The following is a 14,593-nucleotide window of genomic DNA, read 5'->3' as shown; positions in this document are numbered from 1 at the left end:
CACCCCAGTGTCCGTGTCCATTGGTTATGCTAATATGCATGCATACAAGTCCTTTGGTTGATCTCTTACCCCCCTCTAGTATGTATTTTTTATTATATAACTTATAAATAACTTAAGGAGTAATACATGTACTTGATTATGCAATATTCATAAACAAATCCAAGCCGAAGCCTCTTGACAATGTTAGAAGACGTAACATTTATATTAGCAAAAATAGTTTTGAGATAAAAAATATAATTGAGAAATAAATTACTGGCAGTTTATACATTTGTGCTCATGCAACTATAATTTTTTATTATTCTCTAAGTAAAATTTACACAAATCTATATAAGCAATATAGTATACTGGTTAAAATGGAGACTCTGGAGTCAAACTGTCTCAGTTTGAATCCTAGGTCCACCTCTTACTAGCTGTATGACCTTGGGCAAGTTATTTAACCTCTCTGTTCCTTAATTTCCTCATTTGTAAAATGGAGATAACACTATCCCCATCTCACAAGGATGTTGTGAAGTTAACACAAAGAAACATGCAGAAGTGCTTAGCACAAGACCTGGCAAATAGTAAATACTCAATAAATATTAGTTATTATTATTATTTTAATGTTTTTATTGATTTTAGAAAGAGAGGAGGGGAGAGGGAGAGATAGAAACATCCATGAGAAACATTAACATGGATTGGCTGCCTCCTGCTGGGGATCGAGCCAACAAACTAGGCATGTGCCCAGACTGGGAATTGAACCAGCAACCTCCTGGTGGTACAGGGGATGATGCTCAACCACTGAGCACCACCGGCCAGGTGAAGGTTAGTTATTATTAATGCAAGTCTCTATCAATAGTATTTTATTCAGGGTAAGTGAATGCATTTTCAAATAAAGGCAGAAAGAGTTTTACTCAGAAAACATATTCACCAAAATGCTCTCTAGAGATAAATATAATGGATAGCAAAACGTATATATATGTATATCTACTTGTATATGGATCTACATATATGTACATAGGTATGTATATATCTTAAAGATATAGAATATTTCTGCTCAGAATGACAGACCCAATACATATTCATTTTACTTAGAAGTGTTTAAACATGCTAATCTCAATAGGTTGTGTAAACAATATGGTAAATTATATGACTGGTGATGCCTTAAATGAGAAAGTAAAAAAAAACAAAAACAAAGGTTTCTGGATACAAATCCTTACTCAGTGATTTCATAAGTAGAATAAAGTGTTGATTTTTTGAAATTTATTGTTTTAAATATGACAGTAAAGACCAGTTTGGTATGGTTTAAGACAATGAATACATGTGTCTTATAATAGTAACTTTCCAAGTAAAATTTGAGAAATACTGGCATAATTCTTATAGTGATCTTTAGATCTGGTGTGTATGGGAAAAAAGGCCTGAAGTAGGTAAGTTTACTGAAAATGGCAGAGTAATTCTGAGTAAAAGAGTAGGTGTTGGAAGCTGGCTTTTTGATATATAAGAAGAAACATGCAAAGAAAGCTAAATCCTAATTTTATCAGAAGACAAAAGACCGAAAAAGTTTGTAAATATATCATCAGGGAAACGTATGGACAGGAACTGCTTTATAAATATATTCTATTATATCCTCAAGCCATATATGAACTCAAAAGTGGAAAGACAGGAATGTTATTCACAAAATCCAAGGTAATGTCATTCCAGTCATGTTTAAGAACTCTGTTGTTAAAAACTAGTACAAAGAATAACAGAGAAGTTAAAATGTAAAAACATTAAGTTTGTTCATGCCCAAAATTATGGCTATATTTAATAACAATGCCAGAAAAGCACTCTACAAGACAATTTTAAAGAAAAGTTAATGAAGCTACTAGTTATTTTAATTGGAGTTTTACAAGCATGTAATACAAGGCAGATGCAGCATTATTCAGGCTGGTCAAATAATTTTTTAGAAAAAGCATGCTTAAAAGTACTCTTTATTTGTTTGGTAGAAAAAAAAAGATTGAAGGCTGCCACACAAAGCAAAATGGGATGCTTAGTATCTCCATGTCATTCTCCAGCATTTATAATGGGAAGAGTAATAGAGTGAGTTAAGGCAAACAGACCAAACAGGCAAAATACAGAAATTAAATCAAACTGTAATTATAATTCTTTTTTGAAATGAATACATAAAATCAAAATGATGCAAAATTAAGTGCAAGGAATGAATATACCAGCTGGAGAAGGTTAGGGAGGAATTTTTTACACTGGTATTAAATAAACATCATGTAACATGCTACACATACTGGATTTTGCATTAATGGTTAGCTTAAACAGAGATGCAGAGGAAAACAAAAACATAAACATCTACAACCAAAAAAATGACAAAGAAACAGCACTGCAAACCTCAAAAAAGTTAGGAATCGAGGGTCAGGGACCTACCAACACAGAATTATCCAACAAGATCTCCTGCACAAAAACAAATGACAGACCAGTCAAAGACAAAACCAAAAGATAAATGCTAGGATGACTTTGACAACAGTCAGCTAAGAATTAAAATACATATGTTGATAGAGCTCTATCATTAAAACTGGTTTAGCTTCAGCTTTAAAAATATGCCATAAATACTTCATTTTCCCACTTACAACATGAATTGAGCTAAGATCTTAAAAATAGTCAATTCAAGATGCAGAAATAAAATATAAAATAATAAAAAATGTACATTTGTGTAATTAGGTGTTTTTTTCAGATCTCTCATTAAGCTGCAGTAACAAAACCAGACCAAGTAGACATGAGTGTGACAGGGGTGATCTGGATTGCACTCATATGAACAGGTGTCTGGCAAGGGGCAGAGTTAAAGGTTTATCTCATCACAAGTTAATTATAGATTTTTTTTACCCTTGGAAGCCAAATTTTAAAACTGAGAGTACTCAGAATTGCTAATGTAGCTAAGGTTAAGTTCAGAATAGAAGTTAAACAGCATGCAGTTAGAATAAAGTCCTTTACACTAAGGTTTTTTAAAAAAAATCTTTATTGTTAAAAATATTACATATGTTTCCTTTTTCCCCCATAAGATTTTTTCTTAATGATGAAAGGTATTCTGAATATTCAGGGAGTTTCAATTAATATGAAAACACTTCATGCTAAATATTTAAATTCTTTGTAGAAAAGAAAATCTGATCATAAAGTTGTTAAAACAGGAAAGCAAAAGCAATTTCCTTACTACAGGGAATATTCTAAAACATAATACTAAATTCAACCTAATAAATTTAGAATAAAAATATTAAGACACAAAATTAACATACTATAGTGACAGCAATTTTTTAATATGATTTCTGTATAAGAAAAACATCATTTTACAGCTTAAATATTATGACTAACACGAATAAGATTTGTAATTGTTACTTCTGATTTTCTCAATTGCTCTGAATGTATCCACAAGGAAAATCTGATAATAATCTCTATCTTCTTTATATGTACGTAACCTTTCTTGTCTAGTAAAAGAATAATGAGTTTGATAAGTTTGAACTTTATTTAATAAATGAATTCAGGTAAAGTTAAAGAAGATTAAAAAGGCTACTAGTGGAAATTTCCTACTACAATTTAAAAAGAAAAAAAATGGCAGTATCATTATATTTGAATGGAGAATGAAAGTCGGACCAACTTGTACTAATAAAACAGTGGATATTTTTCAATAATTGGCTTTGGCAATGGTTCTCTAAATATAAAAGCAATATTCCTGGGGAAAGTCGTTGAGAAGTTCCACTAACTGCTATTTTCTCTAACACATGTTTGGTTCCAGACAGGAACCAAAGTTTCCTCTAGAAAAGTCAGTCATATCCTCTTTTTAAGAGTCTTACATAGTTATGATGATCAAAATCAGTATGAAGATAACATAATCTATGTTTAAGGTATATACTAAGAAAATAAAAACAACTGCTACTTAATAATTGGTTATTAGGTGCATGAGACATGCACTTTTATAGGCGGCATCTTGTGTAATTGTGTTTTACAGACAAGGGAGCTGAGGCTGGAAGAGGTTACAGGGTGTCCCTAAAGCCGCCTAACGCTGAGGTGGCAGAGCTAGGAGCTATTAATCACAAACTCAGTCTGAAATAATGAAATGAGGACTGGACAAGAAGTTCAGGAATCTGGATCCTAGACTGAGAGCCTAGTCAAATTATTTGAATTTTTGGACCTCAGTTTATCTTTTTATTGAGAACACTGGTTTTAACAATGTCTGAGGTTCTTTAAAGTCTGAAATGCTGCATATTTTGCCTCAAGCTTGAAAATGAAAGGTCTGTCTACATAAAGTAATAATTCTCAGCTGTCATGTTACTAATGGGAGTGTGCTATGAACACTGCAGGGGCAGAAAAAGTTTTCATTCCAAATGTAACAACTTTTGAGGCAAGTCCAGACAGAAACTGATGGTGTTCAAGGTAAATCTTAAAACCACTGAGATTATGAAGCACCTTCTATATTCATCAGACACATTAGTAGAACCAAGACATCAATGCATATGCTGCTAGTATATGAAGGAAAAATGTTATGTGCCCATCTGGGATGGAAAGAACTTTGTATGTAATAATTTGGAATAGAAAAAGAAGGAGAGGAAAAAAATGTTAGCACAAAATTTTCCATGTCCTATAGTATTTATATAGTACCTGGGATATTTATGCCACACAATATATGCTTATTGCTTAATAAATAAATATTCAAAACATTAAGTTCAACATTAATGGGAGAAAAACAAGTCCATATGAGATTTAAGATGTGATTATATAAAAATTGGCACATCACTTTCCCCAAAAGGACTAGAACTAAGAGAAAATTGCTATTGTACACGATGTAGAGAATAATTAAAACAAATCTAAGTTTCCAATAAAAGAAACTAAAAAACTCATTTATAATTTTATACTCACACAGAGGCAGCTGACCAGGCTAGACAAGTTGACATGTCGTGGAGCAAACATATGAAGCTGCTGAAGGCAAGAGATGGCCTGCGCTTGAACAAGGCAGTCCGGGTTATCTTGCATCACTGCACAACCCAACAGACAGGACGTCCTTAAGGTAGAAACTGAAGTACTGTTACCTAAAATGAAAGCAGAAAGTTTTTAATAATTGGCCTATAAAATCATTACTCTTTTTCCAATTTTAAATTAGGGAATTTGTGAAGTAGATTTCTTCTACAAAAGCAGGAATAATTCATTTTAAAGATTTTTAGATGATTATTAGTTATTCTTAGTCTGAAAGGTTTTTGGCAACACAAATCATTAGGTAAAAAAACACCTAAGACTGTCTGTAGATTACACCAAATATTCATGAAAAGTGGAATTAGAAATTGCTAATAAACTTAGCCCTACTTGTATTAGTTGAACGTTGCTTTCATCTATATTAACATCATATATTGTGCATTTGAACAGATCAGAATATCTGAGTTTTCAAATGCAGTCATTTCTTTTCTTTCTTTCTTTTTTTTTTAAAAAAAAAATTTTATTGAATTTTTTACAGAGAGGAAGGGAGAGGGATAGAGAGTTAGAAACATCGATGAGAGAGAAACATCTATCAGCTGCCTCCTGCACACCTCCTACTGGGGATGTGTCCACAACCAAGGTACATGCCTTTGACCGGAATCGAACCTGGGACCCTTCAGTCCGCAGGCCAATGCTCTATCCACCGAGCCAAACCAGTTAGGGCGCAGTCATTTATTTCTTAAAAGAGATCAAGAGTTCTTTAAAATACTCTACTTCATGTCTGTCATTTTAGTTGTTAAGAGAAGCATTTTTAGGACATATCAAATCTTTCTAAATATGTACTCCTTTTCTTTTCAAGGTAAGATAATCAGACTGAATGGCATTTATTTAGCAAGATAGAATACTGAGCACCTACTATGTGCCAATAACAAAGGCTTTTCAACTTTCTCTTCGTTTGATAAAGAAGAAAACCAAAGCCCAGAGATGTAAGAATTTCCCCAAGGTCACCCAATTAAGTAGTGGTAGAGCTTAAAGTAAGTATCATAGTTTCTATGTTATTTTTCTATCATGCCATCATCCAGGATTCAAAGTTTTCCCAAGAGTACTCTCAACATTCTGCCAATATATCTGAATATAACATTCTGTTAAACTTCACTTCAATGACAAGTATTTGAGTCAGTCATAGAAACTAAACTAATTTTTATATGTGTATTTTTCATGTAAAACATCCCCAAAACAGCCATGCATACCTTGTAGCTCTGGACCTAATGTAGTAATAAGGGCATTCAAACAACGACCGAGACTTTGGTGAACTTCAGCATGAGTAGGAGGCACATTTAACAACAACATTATAATAAGAGAAAGGGTAGGTTCCACATGCAGATAATAGAGTGGGCCTGCAGAATCGATGATCAATGACAGAGAGTGTAGGGCCCAGGTCTGTGAAGACAGAAAAAAAAATTTAAATGTTACAGCAGCATTAAGAAACATACAAAATAATGAACTATTCTTTCGTTGAAGCAAGTGATAAAGTAATGGCAAAGTAAAGTATTTGTACGCTACTTCTAACTTGGAAAGAGAAATGAAGAATTTTAAAAGTTAAAGAAAATCTTTCTTTAAATACCCAGTAAAAAACAGCTGAGAGACAATCATCTAATTTAGAATGGTATATTTAGATATATCTCACCACTAAGAATTCTAAGATGTTTGATTCTTTAGCTAACAGCTTGCGCTAAATCTATTTTGTTGAAAATTTTTATTGTTTAATCTATATAGAGAATGAAAATTCAAGTTTTTAAAAGATTCAACAAAATCCACAACTACATGTCATAATATGAACAAATCTCCCAAAAACAATGTTGAAGAAAGCCAGACATGAAAAAGTACATACCATATGACTCCACTGATATAAAATATATAAAAGCAGGCAAAACTAACATGTGCTGTTGCAAATTAGGATAATGGTTATCCTTGGTAGGACAGGTAGTAACTAGAAAAGAACACGAGGACAGTGTTTGGGGTACTGATAATGTTCTGTTTAGTAATCTAGGATTGGACACACTGTATTCAGTTTGAGACTTGATTCACAGAGATGAACACTATGACAGGTGCACATTTATAAATATATTTATAAGATAAATATATTTGTAAATACATAAAAATATATACTTATATATTAAAAAAACAGCCAAATAAAATGCCCTCAAGCCAAATCTGGTCTGCCACCTGTTTTTATACATGAAGTTTTATTGAAACACAATTATGGCCCTAGCTGGTTTGGCTCAGTGGAAAGAGCGTCGGCCTGTGAACTGAAGGGTCCCAGGTTCGATTCTGGTCAAGGGCACATGCCTGGGTTGTGGGCTCAATCCCTAGTGGGGGGCATGCAGGAGGCAGCCAATCAATGATTATCTCTCATCATTGGTGTTTCTATCTCTCTCTCTCCCATTCCCTTCCTCTCTGAAAAAAACAACACACACACACACATTAAAAAAGAAAAAGAAACAATTATGCTCATTCATTTATATATTATTTATGGCTGCTTTCCTGCTACAATGGCAGAATTGAATAGTGACAGAGACCATATGACTAAATAGTTTACTATTTGACCCTTTATAGAATAAACTTGCCAACTCTGGTTTAAATGAAACAAGTCTGGCCATATACCGATAACCACTGAAGTTGGATAATGGGTATAATAGATTCCTTATAGAATACTCTCTACTTTTATGTATGTTTGAATTTTCCAAAATAAGAAGTATATAAAAAGTTCTTCCTTCAGGAAACCAACTTAGAAAATTTTACTGCTTTTATCAATGGATGCATAAAAAAGTGCATAGTACTTTACTAGTAAATGCTATAAAATGAAATTCTGTTAAGTGAGAGAGAGCTGCAATCAAGAAGAGTCAGATTTGATGACACTGGAAGCCATGTAAAGAAGCACTTAAGTTAATCAACAAAAAGTATTCAATATAAAAGTATGTACATTCAGAACAGGCTTCTTGAACAAGAAGAGGAATATAATAAATAGAAGCAAAAAGTACTGTAGTAGCCGAAACCGGTTTGGCTCAGTGGATAGAGCGTCGGCCTGCGGACTGAAGGGTCCCGGGTTCGATTCCGGTCAAGGGCATGTACCTTGGTTGCGGGCACGTCCCCAGTGGGGGGTGTGCAGGAGGCAGCTGATCGATGTTTCTCTCTCATCGATGTTTCTAACCCTCTATCCCTCTCCCTTCCTCTCTGTAAAAAATCAATAAAATATATTAAAAAAAAAAAAAGTACTGTACTAAAAGAAGGGTTAAAAGAATGGAACACCTCAACTTAATCAAGTACTAGATGATGTGGTGAGACTATTAGTATAGTAATTCCAAGAATGAAAGCTTATTGTGGCTGAGGGATATGAAGTTTAACAAGAAGGTAGTTAAACTGGATCTTAAAATACTAAAATTTTTGGATTGTCAGATAGGAATAAGGAGAAGAGCAACAGGAAAAACAGAAGTGCAGATAAGAGAATGACATGTGTGGGATAAAAGTAGGTAGATCATCTATAGGAGAATACCAGTACTTGGGTAAGGAGAGAGAAGATTCCTGGGTCAGCTGATGAAACCTGAGTGAGAAGTTGACCTAAGAAGCAATAAGCAGTTTTGCAGCTTTTCAGTAGGGAAGTGGCAAGATGAAAGACTTTCAGGAAAACAAATTTGGCTTCATATCTAGGGAGAGTTGAAAAGAACCTAAAAGTAAAATGACCAGGTAGGAGGCTACTATCTATATATATAAAAGCCTAAGTGACCGGCTGACCGGTAGCTATGACGCACATTGACCCCCAGGGGGCAGATGCTCAGCGCAGGAGCGGAATCCACAGGCATGGAAACATGGAACAGACTGATGAATCTCAGAGGGATGGGGGCAGGGGGGGAGGGCTGGAAGAGATCAACCAAAGATCTTATATGCATACTAGGCTCCTTGGTCTGGTCTGTGCCCTCTCACAATCTGGACCCCTTGGGGGATGTCAGAGAGCCAGTTTCGGCCTGATCCCCGCAGGCCAAGCTGAGGGACCCCACCAGTGCACAAATCCATGCACTAGGCCTCTAGTAGTAAATAAAGGCACACAGGAGCCTTGGCTGGATTGCTCAGTTGGTTGGAGCGTCATCCAGATGTGCCAAGGTTGCAGGTTTGATTCCTGGTCAGGGCGCATACAGGAGGCAACCAATGACGTATCAATAGATGGAACAACAAGTCAATGTTTCTCTTTCCCTTCTTCCCCCTCTCCCCCCTCAAATCAATAATAAAAAAAAAGACACAGGAAACCAAGATAAGGGGAGCAAAAGAGCAAGAAGAGTAATAATCATTCAAGATTTGATTAAAATATCAGGAAAATGATGATTTCAACAGAATTGGGTAAGCTATGTACAACAAACAACATGATAAAGTGGTTAAGAACATGGATTTGGAGTCCATGACTTGTTTTCTTAACCTGAGTTACTTAGTTTCTGTAAGCCTCAATTTTCTTTCTGTATAATGAGAATATACACCCTAGACTACTGTGAAGAAAAAATATATTAATATGTTTAGAAGAATATAATACAATGTTTGTTACCTATTAAGCTCTCCAAAATAATAGATATTAAGATGGCAGACAGATTAATTCTCAGAAAAAGATACTGAACTTGACTTTAGACACTGAGTGTGAAAAAAAGAATTAAATTTTAAAAATCCATCATGGTTAAATGGCTTTAATATTTACTATGAGAGGGCCCTAGCTGGTTTGGCTCAGTGGATATAGCGTCAGTCTGTGGACTGAAGGGTCCCGGGTTTGATTCTGGTCAAGGGCACATGCCTGGGTTGTGGGCTCAATCTCCAGTATGGAGCGTGCAAAAGCATTTATGTTTCGATCTCTCTCTCCCTCTCCCTTCCTCTCTGAAATCAATAAAAATATATTAAAAAAATATTTACTGTGAGAGGGGAATTATTTACAAATTACTAATGATCAATAAAAACATAATTTGCAAATCATGAATTTCAAGGAGGATATCACATGGAGTTCTTACCTGCACATCAGGAGAAGTACTGTCCTGAGACAAAGTATATAGGATTCCTACACAAGAATTCAAATGTTGAGAACTTATTCCTCCTAAATACCTATGGAGGGATCCCAAAGCCAATGAATGCCCTGTTCTGGTAACCACGTCCCTTGCTGATTTCAGTCTGTAATTATGGAAATAAAAATATATGATAATCACTGAAGCAAAACTACTGCATGATACTGTCACCTACACAAAACTTTTTGTATGAATAGTTCTAAAATTCCGAAATGTTTTTACTGTTAAATGATAAAAAATTTCTGAAATAACCAGATAGGTATCTTGCAAAGAAAAACATTTTAAATAAAAATATCTTCACATTATTATAATTTAAGTAAAAGCAATTTCAATGTCTTTCAGAGATACACACACACTAAATTTATATGGAGGACATTATTACTTTATTAAATTACATTTCAAAAACATTGCTGAGATACTTTAATTCCACAGAGAGAATTCAACTCAAGAACTTTGTATTTAAAATTAAATGTAATAGGATAAGTTAATATATGAGGAATCTTCTATGTATTTTACACTAATTTAAGTGCTTTACATTTAGTTCTCTAATCCTCCCAACAACCTTGAGATCCATACTATTATCAATTCCTTTTTGCATATGAGGAATTCAAATAGGATAGCCAAAGTAACTCTTACAAAGTAGACAACTATTAAATGGAAGAGTTGGGATTTGAACCAAATTAGTAATCTGACTCTAGACTCTTAAACCAAATCAGACACATATTCAGCAGACTAGAAGGTCAAAGTGCTGCCTGCACTTCTACCACCACTACTAAAAGTAACTTTATGTATCTACATATATTACCAATCTAACCATAAACTTTTATTTGTAGTTATTTTATTTTTTATCACTTTCTTATTTATTATCTCATTTACCTTAACATCCTTTAAATAGGCAGGGCAGTATTAACAACCTTCTATACCCAGCTTTGACACCTAGCCTAGGAATATTAAATGAGAAATTCACTTACTTGTCAAAGCTAACTTGAGCTAATGAAGCAGTAAAAGGTCCATCATCAACCACTTGGGCTAACCTAGCCCATGCCTCTGCAGCTGCACATCTCACGAGGGGGTTGGGACTTTCTAAGGCTCCTGTTACTAATGCTAGGGCAGGTCTTCTCATTTCTTCTGGACCCAAACTTCCCTTGGAGCCAGCCACATACTGAAATATGAAAATAACAACCCAAACTTACAACTGCAGTGAATTTTACCTAATTTGGAACATATGTTCTGGTTAACCAAATGTGTTCATACTTGGATTACTACTTAAAAAAAAATCAGAACATAAAAACTCCACTGAACATACAAACATAATTTGATTTTTGTGACAAAGTTCTTTAGAATTTTAAACATCCAGACAAACAATGTGGTGACCAATTATCACTGTAGTATATACAGTGGGGCCTTGACTTACGAGTGTCCCGACTAACGAGTTTTTCGAGATACGAGCCGTCTCTCGGCCGATTTTTTGCTTTGAGTTGCGAGCTAAAATTCAGGTTCCAGCTTCAGATACCCCACTGCTAGTTGGCGCAGCGAACGTCACAGTGAACGCCACAACATCAGCCCAGCATCACATGTCTCACTTGTTCACTTTCTGATTTGACATACGAGTAATTTGAGTTACGAGCTCCGTCACGTAACGAATTAAACTCGTAAGTCAAGGCCCCACTGTACATATGTTCAGAAGACTATTAAAAGGGATTTTCCATAAAATATATAACTAATGAAACCTATTACATTTTATTTAGAAACAATAAGTTATAAATGTTAACAACGAGCCAGATTTGGAACATATGCCATAGTCTGCCAATCCCTGGTCTAGGCCAGTGGTCGGCAAACCACGGCTTGCGAGCCATATGCGGCTCTTTGGCCCCTTGAGTGTGGCTTTTCCACAAAATATCACGTGCGGGTGCGCACGTACAGTGCAATTGAAACTTTGTGGCCCATGTGCAGAAGTTGGTATTTTGTGGAAGAGCCACACTCAAGGGGCCAAAGAGCCGCACGTGGCTCACGAGCCGCAGTTTGCTGACCACTGGCTAGGCTATTAGGCTCAGTAGAGTAAGGCATGGCTCCAGTACAAGGTTATCTGACTAACAAGTTATATGTGGAGAAAAAGTAAAAGGGAAATTGTAAATCACAAAACATTTTCATCAGGAGGTTAAGAAAAATTAGGGGGGAAAAACAATGATAGCCCTTTAACAATACCTTCCTCCAATCTACTTAGTTGATCCTACCTTAAAAAAAAATAAAATAAAGCAAACATGAATTTTTTAAAAATATAATTACCTTTAAGAAACTGGAAACTGAGGAAATAACATGTAACTGAACTACTTGTTGACGAGCTCCTTTTGTGTGCTTTATACTGTCCAAAAGCTGTTCCAATGTAAGAAGCCTAAAATCAGAAACAAAATATTTAAAAGCAAACAGAAAAGACAGTATTGTTAATCAAGATAAAGTAAGTCAATGGACAGTAATAAATATCTACTGCTAATTCGTTTTGTTGGTACTACTAAAATGTTGAACACACCAAAGCATTTTTGGAAAAGAAAATATATCATAACCAATGCAAAAATATTTAATTAGGTGTCATTCTATAGTGGGGGAGAAGCATTATTTTGTGGAAAACAACAATAACAACAAATGGATGTATCACTTAATAAAGATTTACCTGGGAAAATCCAGCTATTTCAGCAATTATTTTCTAAACGAAGGATAGCTCAGAAATTATCTGCATCAATTTTTGTTTTTAATAACAGAACTTAATTGGATTCAAACACATTGCTTCATTTTAAAGGTAGCACCAACTCATGTCTTCTACATTTAATGCTTCTCAACTACACTTTAAAAAGGTACTTGGGATCATATTATATACAACACAACATTAACTCATGCTTTTCCCATTTTCTCCTGACTGTATCCAGGACTGACAGCCCCCAAGTTTTTCCCCATCTTTTGATCCCAAATCCTAACAGAGATTTCAAAAACAACACAAAACAAAACAAAAAATAACATCAACAACAAAAAAACATTCTGAATTTTCAGGAAGATGACTTTTTTTCCTTTATAAATTTTTTTTTTCAATTACAGTTGACATTCAATATTGCATTCATTTCAGAGGTATACAGCATAGTGGTTAAACATTATATAACTTATGAAATGGTAAGTCTAGTACCCACCTGGTACCATACATAGTTATTGCCTACGTTGACTATATTCTCTATGCTATACTGTACTTGACAACTCTATGACTAGTCTGTAACTGCCAATTTGTACTTTTTAATTCTCCTTTTACCTTTCCTACCCATTCCCCCCATTCCCAACCCCTTCCCATCTAGCAACGGTCAAAATGTTCTCTGTATCTATGAATCTGTTTCTGTTCTACTTGTTTTTTAGATTCCACATCATATGGAATACTATGTGATGAACACAGGGGTGCATATATCTTTTCAAATTAGTGTTTTGGATTTCTTCAGATAAATAACCAGAAGTGGAATTGCTGGGTCATAAAGTAGTTTTTTAAATTTTTTGAGGAACTGATGCAGATAACAGCATTCAGTAACACTGAATTGGTATTTCTAAGTGGCATAAGTTAAAACATGTAATTATTTTGTTTGTAACGAAATCAGAAACAAAGTTTTGAGTATAGCTGAAACAAAAATACATAGTTAACTGAGTAAACAGCAGACACAGATTTGAAAATACTGATTTACTTTATTCTTTCAGGGAGGGTGTATAATGGTGAACATTTTTAATACTGAGAACTATATGCTTTTCCTCTCTCTCCATCAACTCACAATCTACAGTATTTTATAAGCATTTATAGCAGTGGTTCTTAACCTTGGCGGCACATCTGAATCAGATGTTTTTATTTATAAGTTTCAATGCCTAACATAGTATGAACACCATACTATTAAATCAGAATCTACACTTTAGAAAGTTGTTCAAATGATTGCAATGTGCAGTTGGAAGTGGAACAATCATCAAGTTAATGAACTAATTCATTCTTTGCAATTAGGTGCAAAAAATATATTAAAAGTAACCACAACATTTGCATAAGATCAATAATATTTCTTTTCTGTATAAAATATGTTGACATTCTGGAAGTTTTTTTGTTAATCCTCACCCGAGAATATTTTTCCATTGATTTTACAGAAAGTGGAAGGGAGGTAGAGAGAGGAAAAGAGCGTGAGAGAGAGAGAAACACAACTGTGAGAGACACATCAATTGGTTGCCTCCCATACGTGCCCAGACCAACCCACAACCTAGTTATGTGCCCTGGTAGGGAATCGAAGCTGCAACCTCTTTGGTGCACAGGATGACATTCCAACCAACTAAGCCACCCGACCAGGTTATGAGTCGAACTTTTAAATTTACATTTTATTGTTTTATATTTTCTAAATCTTCTTCTATGAGTATGTATTAATTTATAATTAAACAAAATAGATGCTATTATTAATCAATATTTGTGACTTCCCATATACAATAAGAACACAAATAAAGTTGAAATTAGTATTAGCCATTTTAATTTCAGAAGGGAGGATAAGTGATAATAAAATCGTTTAAAAAAAAAGAAAAGT

The 14,593-nt window shown here is 34.5% G+C and overlaps 1 protein-coding gene across 8 annotated transcripts in view; it reads right to left on the bottom strand.

Moving 5' to 3' along the window:
* Nucleotides 1-14,593, bottom strand: part of HEATR5A (HEAT repeat containing 5A) — a 97,858-nt gene that overhangs the window by 33,892 nt on the left and 49,373 nt on the right. For 7 of the 8 annotated variants that reach the window (XM_014528978.1, XM_014528980.1, XM_005880985.2 and 4 more), the window contains 6 exons: nucleotides 12,303-12,408; nucleotides 10,988-11,178; nucleotides 9,966-10,122; nucleotides 6,174-6,363; nucleotides 4,873-5,042; nucleotides 2,392-2,418 (listed from right to left, as the gene is read on the bottom strand). In XM_014528978.1, coding sequence (XP_014384464.1) covers nucleotides 2,392-2,418; nucleotides 4,873-5,042; nucleotides 6,174-6,363; nucleotides 9,966-10,122; nucleotides 10,988-11,178; nucleotides 12,303-12,408 — 841 coding nt within the window. The remainder of the gene's footprint in view (nucleotides 1-2,391; nucleotides 2,419-4,872; nucleotides 5,043-6,173; nucleotides 6,364-9,965; nucleotides 10,123-10,987; nucleotides 11,179-12,302; nucleotides 12,409-14,593) is intronic. The other variant, XM_005880986.2, reaches the window with a different exon arrangement.

The sequence above is a fragment of the Myotis brandtii genome, unplaced genomic scaffold (assembly GCF_000412655.1).
Source record: "Myotis brandtii unplaced genomic scaffold, ASM41265v1 scaffold667, whole genome shotgun sequence".
Classification (NCBI taxonomy): Eukaryota; Metazoa; Chordata; class Mammalia; order Chiroptera; family Vespertilionidae; genus Myotis; species Myotis brandtii.
The sequence above is the reverse complement of the archived record's forward strand: the minus strand, read 5'-3'. Positions and strand labels throughout refer to the sequence as shown.